The sequence below is a fragment of the Physeter macrocephalus genome, chromosome 17, assembly GCF_002837175.3.
Source record: "Physeter macrocephalus isolate SW-GA chromosome 17, ASM283717v5, whole genome shotgun sequence".
Taxonomy (NCBI): Eukaryota; Metazoa; Chordata; class Mammalia; order Artiodactyla; family Physeteridae; genus Physeter; species Physeter macrocephalus.
In genome coordinates, this window is record NC_041230.1 from 7,626,383 (window position 1) to 7,645,230 (window position 18,848).

The window sequence follows — 18,848 nt, forward strand, 5'->3', positions numbered from 1 at the left end:
TATTTACAGTAGCCAGGACATGGAAGCAACCTAGGTGTCCATCAACAGATGAATGGATAAAGAAGATGTGGCACATATATACAATGGAATATTACTCAGCCATAAAAAGAAATGAAACTGAGTTATTTGTAATGAGGTGGATAGACCTGGAGTCTGTCATACAGAGTGAAGTAAGTCAGAAGGAGAAAAACAAATACCGTATGCTAACACATATATATGGAATCTAAGAAAAAAAATGTCATGAAGAGACTAGTGGTAGGATGGGAATAAAATACAGACCTACTAGAGTATGGACTTGATGATACGGGGAGAGGGAAGGGTAAGCTGTGACGAAGTGAGAGAGTGGCATGGACATATATACACTACCAAATGTAAAACAGATAGCTAGTGGGAAGCAGCCGCATAGCACAGGGAGATCAGCTCTGTGCTTTGTGACCACCTAGAGGGGAGGGATAGGGAGGGTGGGAGGGAGGGAGACGCAAGAGGGAAGAGATATGGGAACATATGTATATGTATAACTGATTCACTTTTTTGTAAAGCAGAAACTAACACACCATTGTAAAACAGTTATACTCCAATAAAGATGTTAAAAAAAAAAGTTAGTGAATACACTGAAAAAAAAAAAAGAGTAACGAGAACATATGAATAGACCTACAAAGAGATTGAACAGTAATTTAAAAATCTTCCCAGCCCGCACGCCTAGAGCCCATGCTCCGCAACAGGAGAGGCCGCTGCACGGAGAAGGCAGTGCACCCCAGAGAGGGGTGGCCCCTGCTGGCCACAACTAGAGGGGGCCTGCGCACAGCAACGAAGACCCAACACAGCGAAAAAATAAATAAATAAAATAAATAATAATGATAAAAAAATAAAAACCTTCCCACAAAGAAAAACCCAGGACCAGATGGCTTCACTGCTGAATTCTACTAAACACTTAAAGAAAACTTAATACAAATCGTTCACAAACACTTCAAATACAAATCCCTCACAAACACTTCAAAAAAACAGAAGAGGAGGGAATACTTTCCAATGAATTCTCAGGCCACCACTACCCTGATATCAAAACCAGAAAAAGGCATAACAAGAAAACTATAGATCAATATCCCTTATTTAATACAGACACAAAAATCCTCATCAAATAAAACCAAACTAAATCCACCAAAAAATAGAAAGGGTAATACATCATGACCAAGTGTGATTTACCTGGGCAATGCAAAGTTGGTTTAACACCCAAAAATGTATCAATGCAATATACCATATTAATAGAACAAAGGATACAGACCACATATCTCAATATATGTAGAAAAAGCAGTTAACAAAAGTATTCTAAAACCCTTTCATGATAAACACATTCAACAAACTAGGAAAAGTGAAGCATTATTCATAGTAACCTAAAAGTGAAAACCATCCAAATGTCCATCATTTGATGAATGGATAAACAAAATGTGCTATAGTCACAACATGGAATACTATTCAGCAATATAAAGAAATGAAGTAGTAGTATACGCTACAGCATGTATGAACCTTGAAAACAAACATTCTGCTAATTGCAAGAAGCCAGTCACAAAGACTACGTACTGTGTGATTTCATTAATATGAAATGTCTAGAACGGCCAGCTCTATAGACAGAAAGCAGATTAGTATCTTTAAATGAATGAATTTTATGATATGCCAATTATATCTCAACAGAGCTATTTTTAAGTCAGGACAAAACTGGACCCAAAGTGCAGGGAAAATGGTTGTCTCGTGGGAAAGAGGAAGGCACTTCCTTCCTGAAATCAGAAGGAATAAGAGCAAGGGTAGCATGAAAGTGGTAAGTAGAATGAAAATTTGGGGGCTCATGCCGAAACATCCTTACTTTCTCCAGATCTCAGGCTTTTCAGGGAGCTTTCCTACCAACATCTCAGAAGTGCTGCCTGCCTTCTCACAGGCCAGGTGGGTGACCACCTGCCATGGCCTTCCCCATATGAGTAACCATTACTCACCTGGGCACCATTCTTTTGTCTCCTTGCTGTTAACCATCCAAGGTTCCTTCCCCTGCTCCAATAAGAAGATCACATCTGGCTTAGAATCAGAAAATCCTGTTCAAGAAAGAAAAAAAGGACCAAGTTATGTTGTGGGTGTCCCAGAATTAAAATCAGTCCATGATTATCAGGAAAGAGGAGTACGTAAATTAAGGGTCAGAGGAAAGGATGAAGAAGATAAAGTCTGATGGAACAGCCAATTTCTAACTTCACAAGGCACAAAAAGCATTCTTTGGTAAGCAAGAATCATTAATTCAGTCAAGCACTTGGGAGGCACTCACAAGAAATTTATAACAATAAACATAAAAATTCCAGAAGGACAATTCTGAATTTTGGAGGGCAGGTAAACTTACCCAGTGAGATCAGGGTATTATAATTCTCCAACATCACACCTCGGTACAAATCCTTTTGAGCAGAGTGCAAGCACTCCCACTCCTTTTGAGTGAAGTAAATGGCCACATCTCTGAACTTCAAGTCCTGAAACCACAGATAAAAATACACAGAAATTAATGGGCAAAATCTTTACAATAAAATAAAAGAAATTTTGAGAAAGCAATTCAATAGGGGAACACTGTTGGGAAAACAGGATGTGCTGGACCTTTCAACATGAGTAAGTCAACAGCTCAATATCAAAAACAAACAACCCAATCAAAAAATGGGCAGAAGACCTAAATAGACATTTCTCCAAAGAAGACATACAGATGGCCAAAAGGCACATGAAAAGATGCTCAACATTGCTAATTATTAGAAAAATGCAAATCAAAACTACAATGAGGTATCACCTCACACCGGTCACAATGGCCATCATCAAAAAGTCTACAAAGAATAAATGCTGGATAGGGTGTGGAGAAAAGGAAACCTTCCTACACTGTTGGTGGGAATGTAAATTGATAACAGCCACTATGGAAAACAGCATGGAGCTTCCTTAAAAGACTAAAAACAGAGCTACCATATGATCCTGCAAGCCCCTCCTGGGCATATATCCAGAGACAACCATAATTCGAAAAGATACATGCACCCCAGTGTTCACTGCAGCACTGCTGACAATAGCCAAGACATGGAAGCAACCTAAATGTCCATCTACAGATAAATGGATAAAGACGATGTGGTACATTTATACAATGGAATATTACTCGGCCATAAAAAAGGAATGAAATAATGCCATTTGTAGCAACATGGATGGGCCTAGAGATTATCATACTAAGTGAAGTAAGCCAGACAGAGAAAGACAAATATCATATGATATTGCTTATATGTGGAATCTAAAAAAAAAAGATATGGGCTTCCCTGGTGGTGCAGTGGTTAAGAATCCGCCTGCCAACGCAGGGGACATGGGTTCGAGCCCTGGGCTGGGAAGATCCCACATGCCACGGAGCAACTAAGCCCGTGTGCTACAGCTACTGAGCCTGCGCTCTAGAGCCTGTGCGCCACAGCTACTGAGCTCACACACTGCAACTACTGAAGCCTGCACACCTAGAACCCGTGCTCTGCAACAAGAGAAGCCACCACAATGAGAAGCCCGCGCACTGCAACGAAGAGTAGCCCCCGCTCGCCACAAGTAGAAAAAGCCTTCACGCAGCAAGAAATACCCCACGCAGCCAAAAATAAATAAAAATAAAATAAATTTATAAAAATAAATAAATAAATAAATAGATTTTTTAAAAGATACAAATGAACTTATTTACAAAACAGAAATAGACCCACAGACATAGAATACAAACTTATGGTTACCAAAGGGGAAAGGTGGGCGGGGGAGAGATACATTAGGAGTTTGGGATTAACATATATACACTACTCTTTATAAAATAGATAATCAATAAGTACCTACTGTATAGAACAGAGAACTATACTCAATATTTTATAATAACCTATAAGGGAAAAGAATCTGAAAAAAATATATGTATAACTGAATCACTTTGCTGTACACCTGAAACTAACACAACATTGTATCAATAAGTTGATTATACTTCTATTAGGAAAAAAAAGAAAGAAAACATGGATAGGTCAGTGTGAAAACAAGGATGATCACAGCACACGTTCTTGGTGCACACATCATTCTTTTTCTTTTTAATTGAGGTACAGTTGATGTACAAATTATATGTTTCACGGATATAACAGATTCACAATTTTTAAAAGTTATATTCCATTTATAGTTATTATAAAATATTGGTTACATTCCTTGTGTTGCACAAATCATTCTTAAACATGCTTGCTACTACACATATAACCTCTTGGCATTATCCTCTTCCATTGCTTATTCCCAGGCCTGGGTGGATAAAGTCCAGATAATTGGTGTCTTCCAATTAAATGAAGCTGTACGTACATGTACATAGCACATGCTATGTTCAGCACATAACACTGTGACCATCTCCTTCCATTCTCTCATTTAAAAAATTTGTTTAGAAGTCTGAAGAATTCGGGAATTCCCTGGCGGTCCAGTGGTTAGGACTCAGCGCTCTCAATGCCAAGGGCCTGGGTTCAATCTCTAATCGGGGAACTAAGATCCCACAAGCCACGTGGAACAGCAAAAAAAAACCAAACAAACAAACAAACAAACTCTGAAGAATTCAAAGATATCTTTAAAAATCTCTCTCTCTGAACATAGAATTTGGATATAACTTATGTGATTTAATTTCTTAAAAACTCAGGCTCATATTCAATCCTAGCTGTTTTCCATGTCACTATAAATAGACATCATTTTCATTGGCTGTATGATGCCCCATCTTATGTATTCAATGTTCTTATTTTGCAGCACTAGCTTAGACAAGTTCTTTTGCGGTTACAAGTCGTTACTTCTCAATAATTTATGCATCTGGTTAAACTGCTCCTGTTACAATAAGTTGTCCCTAACTATACTCTCCTTGTTCCAGAACTACCAGGACTGATGGAGTAAGATCCAGACTCACAATGATGTGACCCAAGATGAGTATACACCACACAAGTTCAAAATGGACCCACGGACTCCTTGGAATATCACACAATTTCATATACTGAATCTATCATATCTCCTATCATATTCCCAGTCAAAAAAAATCTCAAAGCTAAAGATATGGGCAAATACTGAGAACGCAACAAATCAGTGTCAACTACCTTCTTGTTTTTCTGGAAAACCCAAGTTTGCAACATGGAATCTCACTTAATGACTCACCTCCACTTCATCAAAGCACAGCTTGAACAAGGGAGATATAAAATTTTCAGCAAGGGTTGATTTTCCCATTCCATCAGTACTCCTGGTAGAAGGATAAGCACTTATGGAATGCTAAGGGGTTTTCTGAATAAATAGGTAAACATTTGTTGGAGAACAGAGAGATACTTATGGGACAGCAGCCTTTGGTAGCATCACTCATTGGAATAGGAAGAAGTGGGGAACAAGTCCCTTGGAAAGGCTCAGGGAAGCAGGCAGTTTCAGGAAAAAGAAATCCACTGTTCAAATCTTCCAGAATAAAAAATGCTTTCAATGAAGGAGAGAAGAAACATCAATTCATATAAACAATGGCTTTTAGGGTTGCAAAACCAGATCACTTATATCCTGGGCTCATCTAAGAGAAAAGCAAGCTTAAAAAGGCAAAGGAAGAAGAAGCAAGAGCAGCCCTGAGTCACCAGACTGACCTCAGAGTTCCCAAAGGACTGAAAATGAATTTTCCTCTCTCCTCCTCTGTTCCTATCTTCCTGCTTTTGGCAACCCAGTGCGTACACACACACACGCACAGAGTCTCTTTCTTGATTTGAAGGAGAATAACAAACCTTTGCTTTCCCTGAATCCCAGGGAATCCAACTGTCCATAATGTATTCAGAAGAAATAACTTTCCCACTGTCAGGGGCTCATCCGAGCCCAGAAGGGCCTGCTCTAACCTGCCCTGGGTAGACCCTTGTTCTACCTGAAAGACACCGAGCTCCTCAGCCATGGAGGCATCTCAACGACATGACGGCACCCTCAGGCCCAGGAGCACAGGATATTTAGGCAGGCCCAGCCCTGGACGGTTTCTGTGACAGAGGTCTCCAGCCTCCTCCAGGCCTAAGACTCAGGTACCTCCTTGGCTTTGTTCCCATAACCCAGAACTAGGGCCCTTAGAACCCAAACTGGAACCTCTTTCCACAAAGACCCTATCCAGAATCACCAGTACTGAGCCAGTACATGAAACCGTAATTCTCAGAATCCTCGTGGCCAGTACATTCTATTTCCCAACCAAGATCACCCATGGCTTTCCTGCCTGACATTATTCCTTCTCACCCCACCCTCAGCCTTCCTGCAGATAGGCAGTGTTCACTGCATCTCAAGCACAATTATTGCGCATTAAGCACTTTAAGTTCCTGGTACCTTGTATGTATTAATCCTCAGGAGAGGCCTATGAATCTTAACTCAAAGGAAACTTTAGGTTAGAGAAGTGAAGTCATTTACTCAAATCTGCAGTAAGCAATGGCATTGCTGGGCTTTGAATCTAGATTTCTCCAACTCTATAGCTGAATGCCTTCCACTTCTGACTCTTGCAGATGCAGCCAGGGATTTCCTGATCCTTTGCAAGAACACTGAGCTGGACTCTGCACTTAGGGAAGCAGAAAATGCTTGGTCTGCTCTGTTTGTCACTGCTGAGCACAGCAATCAATGAGGGAAAATTAAAGGTAGAAGGGAAAGGGAGGAAAGAAGCAGTTCTGCAAACAAAATTCCTTTATCCAAAAATTTCAACTAAAATCCCCCATGACTCTGGCTCTGTGTGGGCACTGGGGACATGATGAGTCTGACCCAGCACTTGTCCTTAAAAAGCTCAGAATCAGGGAGAAAAATAGAGACAATCACCAGACATCAAGCTCTGTGGGGTACTGGTTACCACGACCAAATCACTAGCTGAAAAACAATGTACTGAGTATTAAAAAGATTTTAACGGAATGTAATGATGAACTGGTAAAGACGGAAAATAATCTCGAGAGGCTAAAACTAAGTCAAAATGGGCCGAGATGACCATAAGCTTTTATATTCATGACCTTAAAGGGCAGGGAGAGAGGAGATTAAGCCTACAGCTGGCCCAGATGGGAGTCCAATTGGTTCTGCACTGCAAAGACCTGGGACCAGGCCCTCAGAGTAAGGGAAAAGTAGAAGCAGCACTCCCATTCTCAGGGGCTACAAGGAAAACTGCCTGACTTGAACTCTGGCTGCTGGTGGAAGGAAAATATTCTCCCCTGAGGAACTGTAACCACAAATTAGCCCTCACACAGGTCTCAGCTCACATTCCTATTACTAAAGTGAATCTAAAAAACCTACAATCTATGAATCTACTTTAACGTGGTTCTGGTTTGGCAGTGCTCCTGGAAGAAGCAAGTCCAGATATGTCCTAGAGGAACAAGCTTCATCCAGACCTCAAGAATCCATGGGTAGAATTCCAAGGAAAATGACCAAAGAGTCAAAAATAATAAAACAAGACAACATTGTGAATGAACTAAATGCCACTGAACTGTACACTTTAAAATGATTAATTGTATGTTATGTGAATTTCACCTAAATAAAAAATTAAATAAAAATGAAACATGCAAAGAGGCATAATTCCATGATCCAAGAGTCAGGAAAATCAACTGTTTCAACTTTCATTATATTTGAAAATTTCCATAATAAAATGTTGGAGGGAAAATATCACACCTGCAAAAATTTACATATTATGCAGATAACGCAGGTACATGTTTTTTAAAAAGGGGGTAAGGTATTAAGAAACAAAACTCCACGAAAATAACAGGTAGATTTAAAAGAAAAAAATTTAAAACTTCTAGAATAAAAAGCACAATACCTAAAATTAAATCATACAATGGCTGGAATAAATATCTCTGAAGAGAAAAATTACTGGACTGAAATATTTAAAAAGAAATTATGCAGAATGCTATCAAAGACAATGTAGGAAAGTATAAGAGGTTAAGAAGATAAAGTAAGAAGGCTTAACAGATATCTAACTAGAGTTCTAGAAGAAAAAAGGAGAAAGGACTGAAAAAGGTAGTAATTGAAGACATAATGGCTAAGAAATTTTCACAACTGACAAAAGAAAGCATTATTCAGAAGCCAAATGAGTCTCAAACAATAAATAAAAAGAAATCCAGGGCAATTATATCAAAACTGCAGAGCATTAAAAACAGAGACTATGTTAAAAGTAATTTGATATTAAAGACAGATTGTCTACAAAAGAATAACAGTCTGATTGACAGAGTCTATTCAACAGCAACAATGTAAATCAGAGATGACAGAATAAAAATTCTCTCTCACAAGGGAAGACAAATAAAAACATTTTCAAAGAGCCAAAAGAACAGAAATTCATTAATGTATGTACTTCCAACTAAAGGAAAGTGTTGCCAGATAGAGGGTTTGAGATGTGAGAATGGAGAATGGTGCCGTTCTTTAAAATGGCAAAAATGTGCATAAACTAAGCTAACATTCAATATATAAAATAATAAAAATGTTTTATGGACTAAAAAAAAAACAATGAAAGAAAAATACCTGACTACAATATAAGCTGCTTGATCAGCTGGAATATCTAGTTCCTTATACTATTCAGGAAGAGCATAAAGATGTTCTTTAGTTTCAGACACTGGTAAGAATGTTAAATGTTAAAATGTCTAAGGTAACCAATAAATAAACAAACATAGTTTATAACTTTCAAACTCACAGAAGGGAAAAGGGAATGAGATAATAATATACAGAAAAGGTAGAATAAAAAGCACAAACTGGGCTTCCCTGGTGGCGCAGTGGTTGCGCGTCCGCCTGCCGATGCAGGGGAACCGGGTTCGCGCCCCGGTCTGGGAGGATCCCGCATGCCGCGGAGCGGCTGGGCCCGTGAGCCATGGCCGCTGAGCCTGCGCGTCCGGAGCCTGTGCTCCGCAACGGAGAGGCCACAACAGTGTGAGGCCCGCGTACCACAAAAATAAAAAAAATAAAAAAAAAAAAAAAAGCACAAACTAAGTCAACAAAGATACTTTCAATTATGTCAGTAATTACAACCACTGTATAGACTAAATGCTCTCATTAAAAGATACAGTTGGTCAAAAACCAAAGTCCAGTTATATGCTGTTTATAAGAGACACATCTAAAACATAAACATCCAGAAAGACTGGAAGTAAAAAGCTAGTAGATAACGTGTACACACCTAACAAATAATAAATATATATAGTACATACACATACACACAAAACAAAAAGGAACAGAATTATGACAGATAAACCCTCATCATTATGGGAGATTTAACATACCTCTCAAAATAACTGATAGATACCACAGATAAAAAGTCAGTAAAAGGCTTCCCTGGTGGCGCAGTGGTTGCGCGTCCGCCTGCCGATGCAGGGGAACTGGGTTCGCGCCCCGGTCTGGGAGGATCCCACATGCCGCGGAGCGGCTGGGCCCGTGAGCCATGGCCGCTGAGCCTGCGCATCCGGAGCCTGTGCTCCGCAACGGGAGGGGCCGCAGCAGAGAGAGGCCCGCATACCACAAAAAAAAAAAAAAAAAAAAGTCAGTAAAAATAGAGAACATTTAAATAATAAAACTAGTGAGATGGATTTATTGGTCACATACAGAAAAATGCACCCAACTCAAATAATAATCATCTCAATCATATCTGGAAGATTCAGAAAAACTGACCACACTGGACTTTAAGACAAGACACAGACATTTTTCATGAATACATACTAATAAAAAGATGCCCCTTAATAGGATTGCGTATGGGGGGTGGTGGTAAATGGAATGGAAGAGAAGTAAATAAATCATCAGAACAAGAGAACAACCTTGCCCAGACCAATAACAATGTGCCATGAAGTGAAGATTATGATTAACACTGCACTCAAAGCCTCCCCCCATCCTACCAAGGGAAAAAGAAAAAAGAAGAGAAGGGAACACTATGACATATTTTATGAGGCTAGACCAGAAGTCAGCAAACTTTTTCTATAAAGGGACAGAAAGTAAATATTTTATGTTTAAAATTTTATTTATTTATTTATTTATTTTTTGCTGCATTGGGTCTTCGTTGCTGCACACAGCCTTCTCATGGCGGTGGCTTCTCTTGTTGCGGACCATGGGCTCTAGGCGCGCAGGCTTCAGTAGTTGTCGCACACGGGCTCAGTAGTTGTCGCACACGGGCTCTAGAGCACAGGCTCAGTAGTTGTGGTGCACAGGCTTAGCTGCTCCGCAGCATGTGGGATCTTCCCAGACCAGGGCTCAAACCCATGTCCCCTGCATTGGCAGGCAGATTCTTAAACCAGTGCACCACCAGGGAAGCCCAAGTAAATATTTTAAAGTCTGTGGGTCATTACTGTCTCTTGCAACTACTCTACTCTCACAGGGGCATGGAAGTAGCCGTAGACATTACATGAATGAATGAGTGTGTCTATGTTCCAATAAAGCCTTATTTATGGACATTGAAATCTAAATTATACCATTTTTGTATGTCATAAAATATTATTCTTCTTTTAATTTTTTTCTAACCATTTAAAAATGTAGAAAACATTCTTGGCTTACAGGCCAGGGCCATAGTTTGCTGACTCCTGGACTACAGTAACCTTGACAACATAACTTGCATAAAGATTTTATGAAAAATGGAAATTATAGGCCAAGCTTACACATGCTACAGATGTAAAAATTCTAAATAAATTATTAGCAAACTGAATTCAGCAATATGAAAAAGAATCATAATACATCATGGCCAAGTTAGGTTTCTCCTGGTATAACAAGGTATAAATGATTTTAGAAATCAATTAAAGTTACTAAGCACATTAGCAAATTAAAAGAGAAAATCCAAAAGATCACCTCAAGAGATGTAGAAAGGTGTTTCAAAGAATTCAATATTCATTTGTGATTAAAAATTCAGAGCAAATTAGGAATAAAAAGTAATGTCTCTAACCTGATAAGGGACATCTTGAAAAAAACCAAAAATCCAAGAGAAAGCATCATAAATAGAAGTGAAACATCAAAGGAATCCTCTCTAAAACTGGGACTAAGAAAAGGTGCCCACATTCTCACCAGTCAATACTGTTCTGGAAGATGCAGCCAGTGTGATAAGACAAGAATTAGCAACAAATAAAGACTGAAAAAAGAAAACATCAATATTTACAGATAACACAATTATTTACACACAAAAAGTGTCCTTATTCATCAATGATATGATTATCTAAGTTAGACGACCCCAAATCCAAAAGAACCTACAAGATATTACAATAAATGAGAGTTCAGCAAGTTGGAGGGATATAAAATCATTATCTAAAAATCAATTTCATGTCTGTATATAAGAAACAATGAGAAAATTAGTCTAAAAATTAATAACATTTACAAAAAACACAAAATATTAAAATATCTAGGAATAAAATTAACAAAAGACGTGTAAGACTCCAATTAAAAAACTATTGGAAACCATTATACAAGACTGAAATCAGCAGAGTTATACCACATAGAGTGAGAGGAAAACTCAATACTGTAAAAATGTCAACATTCCACAAAACGATCAAAGATTCAATGCTGTATGAATTGATATCCCAACTGGATTTCTATGTAACTTGATCAGCCAATTCTAAAATTTATATGAGAATCCAAAGGCCAGGAACAGCTAAGTCACTCTTCGAGGACAAGACTGTGATGGTAGAGGAACATGACTTACCAAATATCAAATATTATTACCAAGCTGTCTTAATTAAGGCAATGTGGTTTTGGTGGAGGGATAGACAAATAGGCCAGTGGGGAAAAACAAACAGACCAGTGGATTAGAAAGGACAGAATAGATCAAAGTGCATATATTGAGATAGATATATATATATATGAACTTAATTTATGACAGAATTGCCACTGAAGTACAGAGAGGAAAGGATGATTGTGGAGTAAGAAACTTGGCCTCCAAAGAGAGATTCTTGCCTTTGTCTAGCTAATAGGACAACCTCTAAACACTTGGAATTCCCTAAGTGACAGGAGTGTCTTTATTATTTATGGTGGGCCCCCAAGACCACATATGTTAGTTTATGCTAACAAAACGATGCAGGGTAGGAGCTGGCCATGCCAGAAAGACCAACCATGTAATCAGAACATGGGGCTTTGGGTTATGTGATATCAGCTTGACTTCCAGGCAAGTAGGGAAGGGAGATGCTGGAGATTGCATTTAACCACATGAAAATGATTCAATCTTGCCTATGCGATGAAGCCTCAATAAAAACGCTAGACACTGAGCTCAGGTGAACTTCCCTGCATGTTTTCACATATCAATATTGGGAAGGTAAACTTCAAGTTTGGAACCCTCCCAGATTCTATCCTACGCATCTTTTCCCTTCGCTAATTTTGTTGCTGTTGTCGTTCTACCTGTCCAGTAAGACTGCAAGTTTTTTTTAAATTGAAGTATAGTTGATGTACAATATTATATGTTACAGGTGTACAATATAGTGATCCCTTGGCTAATTTTAATGTATCCTTTCCCTGTAATAAATGTGAGCATGAATATAATAGCTTTCAGTGAGTTCTGTGGGTCTTTCTAATAAACTGTTGAACCTGAGGGTGGTTGTGAGAATTTCTAAATTTATAGCCAGCTGGTCTGAAGTGAGGGTGGCCCTGGGGCCTTCAAACTGGCAGCTGGTGTCTGAAGTGAGAGCAGGCAGTCTTACAGGGTTTATTCCCTTAGGCTGTGCAGTTTGCCTAAACCTTTGCAATGGCCTTTTCCATAAATGATGCTGGGATGTTAGTTATCCAAATAGAAAAAGTAAAATTGGACTCTTGCCATACACCATGGTAAAAATCAACTCCTAGTGAAATAAAAGCTTAAACACAAAAGGCAAAACAAAACCATTTACAGAAAACATTATGGGAGAATATCTTTACTCTTAGGAGAAAAGAGATTTCTTAAACAAGACATACATGAATTAGTAAAGGAAAACAGTGTTAAATTTGATGGCATTAAAATTGAGAATTTCTACTATCTAAAGGTTAGAAGTCAAGACAAAAAAATGAGAAAGCATGTACAGCACATATGACTGACAATCCACAATATTTAAGGAATGCTTACAAAGCATTAAAGGGAACGAAAAACTGGAAATATAAAACTCAATAGGAAAATTAGAAAATGAGATGAAATGGTACTTCAGAGAAGAGAAAGCACGAAAGGGGGCTCAACCTCATTTAAAACCAAGATACGCACATTTAAACTCAGAATAACATAGCAATTCACGCCCACCAGATGGGTAAAAATTGAAGTCTGACAGTACCAAGTATTTGGTGAGGATATGAAGTAACAGGATTTATTACTGGGTATAAACACTAGGACAACTGGGCAATGTCTAGTGAGATTAAAGATGCACATACCCTGACCCAACAATTCCATTTCCAGTTATATACCTAGAGAAATTCCTGTGCATGATACCAAGAGACAAATTCAAGGATGTTCACAGGAATAATGACTGTAATATGAAAGAAAAAATATATATATTTATACAGTGGATGGCTATACAGTAGGATAAATTCACAATGTGAATGAATCTCATGAATATATGTTGAGAGACAAGTAATGAAGTTGCAGAAGATTCCAAACAGTTTGATTTTATTTATATCAAATTTTAAAATGACAATAAACACATATGATTAAAACTGTAAAGAAAAGCAAGGGAAAGAAAAACATAAAATTCAGAATAACAGTTACCTCTGAAGGGCAGAAAAGGGAATTGGATTGGGATGATTCACAGCACACATGGGGATTTTAACAATGCTTAATGCTCTACTTCTTAAATATGGGTGTTCAGTCATTCACCACACCATAAACATTTTTTACTATTCAATATTTAATAAAAGCAGTTTTAAAATGAGAGTTACAATACAGTGTGATAAGAACAGATGCAACACAGGGGAATGTAGTCACTCAGAGGCAGCAAGCATAATCAAGGAGAGTGAAGTAGGCTTCACAGAACCCTGAGAAAGTGGTGGTGAGGGATTAGCGCCCCTCTTGTACTTCTTGTGCCATGGAGGCCAGAGGTAGCACTGGGAATTCTGAGAAAGGCTAAAGTCAAGTCAGAGAGGGAGCAGAGCAATGAGACTGAAAACAAGTATCAGCTCACGAGACCTTTAGAGGTCTCACAGGTCAGGGATTTTTTTTTTTTTTTTTGCCGTGCCATATGGCTTGCGGGATCTTAGTTCCCGGAGCAGGGATTGAACCTGCGCCCTGGGCAGTGAAAGTGTGGAGTCCTAACCACTGGACCACCAGGGAATTCCCTCACAGGTCAGGGATTTTAAGCAGGATACATGAGCTCCGATTACAAGTAGAAGAAACTTCCTATGGGAAATGAGGTACAGTGACTTACTTAGGTTGAGGGGTATGTGGAGAATTTCCTGTAACATGTAGAAGATTAACTGGGGCCCTGAAAAGGAACAGAACTCCAGCAAACAAAAACAGACCAAGCAGCATTCCAAGCACAGTGAACGTGGTAAATTGGAGGCAGAGAGGGAGACTAATTGAATCCTGTGTGTCTGAGGAGCAGACAGTTCACTGGGGTAACTGGTGAGGGATTCTGGGCAAGGAGTAGATAGAAGCGATGCTGAAGAAGTCCAAAGGGATCAGAACAGAAAGGTCTTGGGTGATGGTCACCTCTGCCAGGACTAAACATACCATCTTTACTCACCACTTTACTCCAATACTAGGATTGGTGCTCTAGTAAATATAGAATGTGCTTTTTAGTAAATAAACAATGAATGTGAAAGAGCTAGAGCTTTATCCTGAAAGTAACAGGGATTCACTGAATAAAGGAAGTGACATAACTGGACTATTTTATTTTGGAGGAATAGCCTAGAGCCAGGGAGTACAATTAAATCAATGTATCACCCACTTCCACAAAAGTCTCATCTGGCACACAGACAGCGGAGTGAGGTCACAGGGCATGAGACCAAGGAGCAGGAAAGGGACAGATGCAAAGGGATCTGCCACTGCACTGAATGTTGGGGAGATCAGGAAGTAGAAGTTGGGGACCTCCCGGTTGCTGGTGTAAGTGCACATTCAGGTTAATTTCCATTACCAGCATATTCCCCAAACCCTGTAGACTACATTATACAGAAGAAGTTATGAGGAAGCCATGGACTGAGAGCTAATAAATGGTGGAAATGGGGTAAGACTCTACCCTTTTATGCAGTGCAGAGCCTCTTATTAATACAGCAAAAGGACAATGATCACTCTGAGGAGAGGAGGAAACAGAGGGAGAAATGGACAGTCGAAGGTTGAAGGGCAAAGGGGAGCTAGACTTTCTTCCTCACCAAAATGTGCTGAGAATTGATGGGGAGAATGTGGTCCTCTTCTGAGAATCTTAGGAAGGGTCTGGCCAGAATGGAAATTGGAAGGCAAACTCAGTAAGTTCTCACAGGATTCAAAAAAGTCAAAGAGAAAGGAAGAAACAGATTCATCCAGAAAAGAAAGAATATTTCTTTAGTCTTCGGGGTGAAAAGAATCCTTGAAAAGCAAGTGGACAGAATTAATAAAGGAAGACCTACACTCAGACACATCCAGGAAAAAACCCCCGAATCTCACATACTACAAATACCATGCCATTCTTTAAAATCAACTAGGAATTTTACAGCCACCATTCTCTAGTTATATCTCAAACCAGATACCTTATGGATTAAATTGTTTAGACAAAAGTACTTTAGAAAAATGAGTGACTTTCTATTTTTGTAGAGAAGACCTTCTGGCATGACATAAAGAGAACATTTTTTGAAAACTCTGAATCTTAGAAACACACAAAAGATAGATTAACCGTGAAAAAATATTTCTAAAACAACCTACAAATGACAAAGAGAAAATATGCTTAACGTATAAACTGACAAATGGTTAAAAGAAATCAGTAGGCAATTTAGAAATCCCAACTGTACCATTTATTAACTGTAATTTAGGACCAAGTGACTTAACAGAATCTATTTTCTCATCTGTCAACTTAGAATAATAATATATTTCATAAAATCTGAGATGCCACTGACTGTAAAGCCACCATTACTTTATATACCATGAAAGAAAAAAAAATGCAATCAATGAAACTATAACTTACAGGGAATTGAAAAACCAATCCTGACTTCAGAGAAGTTAAAATGCGGGGGGAAAAAGCATCACTGAATTAATGAAATACAGTCATAACTGACTCATTGGGTTGTTATGTGGATTCAACAAGATAACACATATCAAGAACTTCAAACTACAAGTGGCTCAAAGTAAACACCCAATAAGTTAGTTGCTTCTATTAGTAATATGATCCCATTCTGTAAACAAAATTACATACCCACACATACGTGCAGACAAAATAATTTTAAAACATTAATAGTGATTAACCTCTAGGTGGTGGGACCATGGGCCATAAACTTTAATAACTTACTCAAATTTTGAAATTTTTGCAAAAATCCTATATAACTTTAATCGTTAGAAAGAAAGCAATTAGGTTATTTCTATTTGGAGGTGGGGGGGATATATAAATCTGAAGGAGGCAGGCAGGCATTCCAGGCTGTTAGAAATTTGGAAGCAAATAGGCTACTGCATGTGACTCTGGAGGGGACAACAAAGAAATTAGCAAGACTTAACTAAACTTATTCTGTTCTTCAACTTCCCTGCCAAATCACGGAGGCACATCCTGTCAAGACTGTTATAGCACTGAACAAAATCCAGGGAAATGGAAAATCCAGATCAGATAAGACAATGTATGCAAGGCAGACTGCCCAGGTTTAGGTTCCTGGCTAGTTTAGGAGGAAACCGTCTCTTCCCCTTTCTCCAAATCACTACTGTAAATCTCTTGGCTAGAATCCTGAAACAGGATAGTGTCCTGAAAACAGAGAAGCCCTTTCCAAGAAGAAAATTGCAAATACAACTTACCTCCGCCATGACTTTTGATGCCCAGCAGCTCTTTTCTCCTCCTCTTCTGGATTCTTAGAGAAGGAAAAAGGTAGAAAATGGTTAAGAAACTAAGAGACAGCAGTTCCTTCCTGGAGCCCAGAGGAGGCCGAGTCAGAACAAATCCGTATCCCACCCCAGGCACTGAGAGGGAGCCCAAAACCAAAGAAGCCTGCAACCCCACCACCCTCTCTCATCATCAAAAAGAAGAGCAGGAGACCTTAGGGGCCCAAATGGGAGTCCTGGGAAAGACTCCCAGACTGTGGCCTCTTTCCTCCATAAGAGCCTGACTTTGGGTATTTTCAGACCCCAGTATCTTACACTGAGCCCAGATCTGTGGCTCCAAGAAACATCCTAATTGGATTCACCTGTTAAAGAGTCCCACATTCCCGTCCTTTAGGCTGGGGGCACCTGCCTGGGCCTTGGTGGCCACAAGGTGAAAGAACAGAGAAGTGGAAGTAGGAGGGCGTCCCAGCCCAAAGCTCTAGGAACCCCCCCGACACCACCATAAACAGCCCCAGGAGCGCCATTCACTGTGCTGGAGAGCAAGCGGCTGCAGCTGTGCCAGTTCTTGGGCTGGAGAGTGCAATGGGAGCGCAGTCCCGGCCTGAGGTAGACGCTCGGAACCAACCCACCCGCGGAACCCACTCAGCGCCGACCAAAAATGTACAAAGAGGGCGCCATTCCCAGCTCCAAAGGGCAGAGTCTGAGACGTGGCCACACTGGGCGCCCTCACAAGAGCCACAGAGAGTCCCGCTTTGATAGGGTACCCACCACAGCCCCGCGAGGCACTGGTTGCCGAGCACCGGATGTCTGGCGCACACACCAACACCAGGGAGTATCTCACGGACTTTCCCCAGGCAGGAGGCCACACAGCTACGACACCCTTGACCTCCGGACATCCCCAGCCCGCCCCCGAGCCAGCCTGAAGCCACACCCTCCCGTGATGGCGCGCGGCCCATACCTCCCACCCCCGAGTGTGGACAAGCGGCCTGGAGAGCACCACCCTCCCCGTCGTCCTTTATTTTCCAAGCGCGGGCACGCAGCTTGGACATGCCCGACAGCCACCCATATTTAAAACTCCCGACAGACCCCAGCCCCGCCCCGAGCCTCCTCACCGTCCACTTCTCCGGGGTCCTCTCACTCCAGTCTGATTGAATCCGCCCCAAACCAGTGAGCGAGGCAACCTGGAATGCCCCGATCCTTGGCGTCCGAACTCCCGGCAACTCACACCGGCCTGCGAACTTCGGCCGGAATCCACATACACCGCGGAGCCCTCGGGGAAATGTAGTCCAGAGGGGGGAAAAAATCCAACTAGAGCCTGAACCGGCACAACAGTCTTCTCCGCCCCAAGTCGCGTCGTGTTCCAAGCTTCAATGAAGCCCAGTCCTGACCGCCCAGCCGCACGCGAGCAACCTCCGAGAACCTGGGCGAACCCACAGGTCGAGGTAGCAACAGGTGGCCTCGGAGGAGTAAGAAAGAGTTGTGGCCCGTGGAGCCTTCTGGGAAATGTAGCCCACAGGCGGGGAAAGGGGGTGCTCAAATTTCCTTAGAGAATTCATTCCCAGGTCCCGGGCGCCGCCGGGAAGTGCAGTCCTAACGCCGGAACGCTGCAGCCTGCAGTCCCGGCTTTTCAGCACGATTTGGGCGGGGCCCCAGGGACGCCCGGTAGGGGCTGGGCCCACCCTGGAGGCGTCTGGGAAATGTAGTACCAGCCTAGCGTGTTGGGGACGTGGCCGGGGAGAGTCTGAAGGGGAGCAGTAGAGTTCAGGGTGGAGGAGTCTGAGAAGGGCCCGGGGAGGTTCAGGAAGGACAACCCTGAGTCCGGAATGGAATACTAATACTAAACTCTGTATACTATGTAATACTGTTTTCAAACATTTTATAAGTACATAAATATAGATTAAAAGACACAAGTAATAAGATCGCTGGAAAGTCACGCTAACATTTGTTAACAGTAGTTAATTTCTAGGATGTGTGAGTTTTT

General features: G+C 40.7%; 1 protein-coding gene across 1 annotated transcript in view; it reads right to left on the reverse strand.

The window, feature by feature from the left end:
* The window catches only part of LOC129391344 (zinc finger protein 568-like), a 32,113-nt gene extending 14,197 nt beyond the window's left edge, over positions 1-17,916 (reverse strand). The window contains exons 1-5 of the mRNA XM_055079251.1: positions 17,826-17,916; positions 17,636-17,737; positions 16,844-16,896; positions 2,375-2,498; positions 1,983-2,078 (exon numbers count right to left, since the gene is read on the reverse strand). Coding sequence (XP_054935226.1) covers positions 1,983-2,078; positions 2,375-2,498; positions 16,844-16,896; positions 17,636-17,737; positions 17,826-17,916 — 466 coding nt within the window. The remainder of the gene's footprint in view (positions 1-1,982; positions 2,079-2,374; positions 2,499-16,843; positions 16,897-17,635; positions 17,738-17,825) is intronic.
* Between the last annotated feature and the right edge of the window lie 932 nt (positions 17,917-18,848).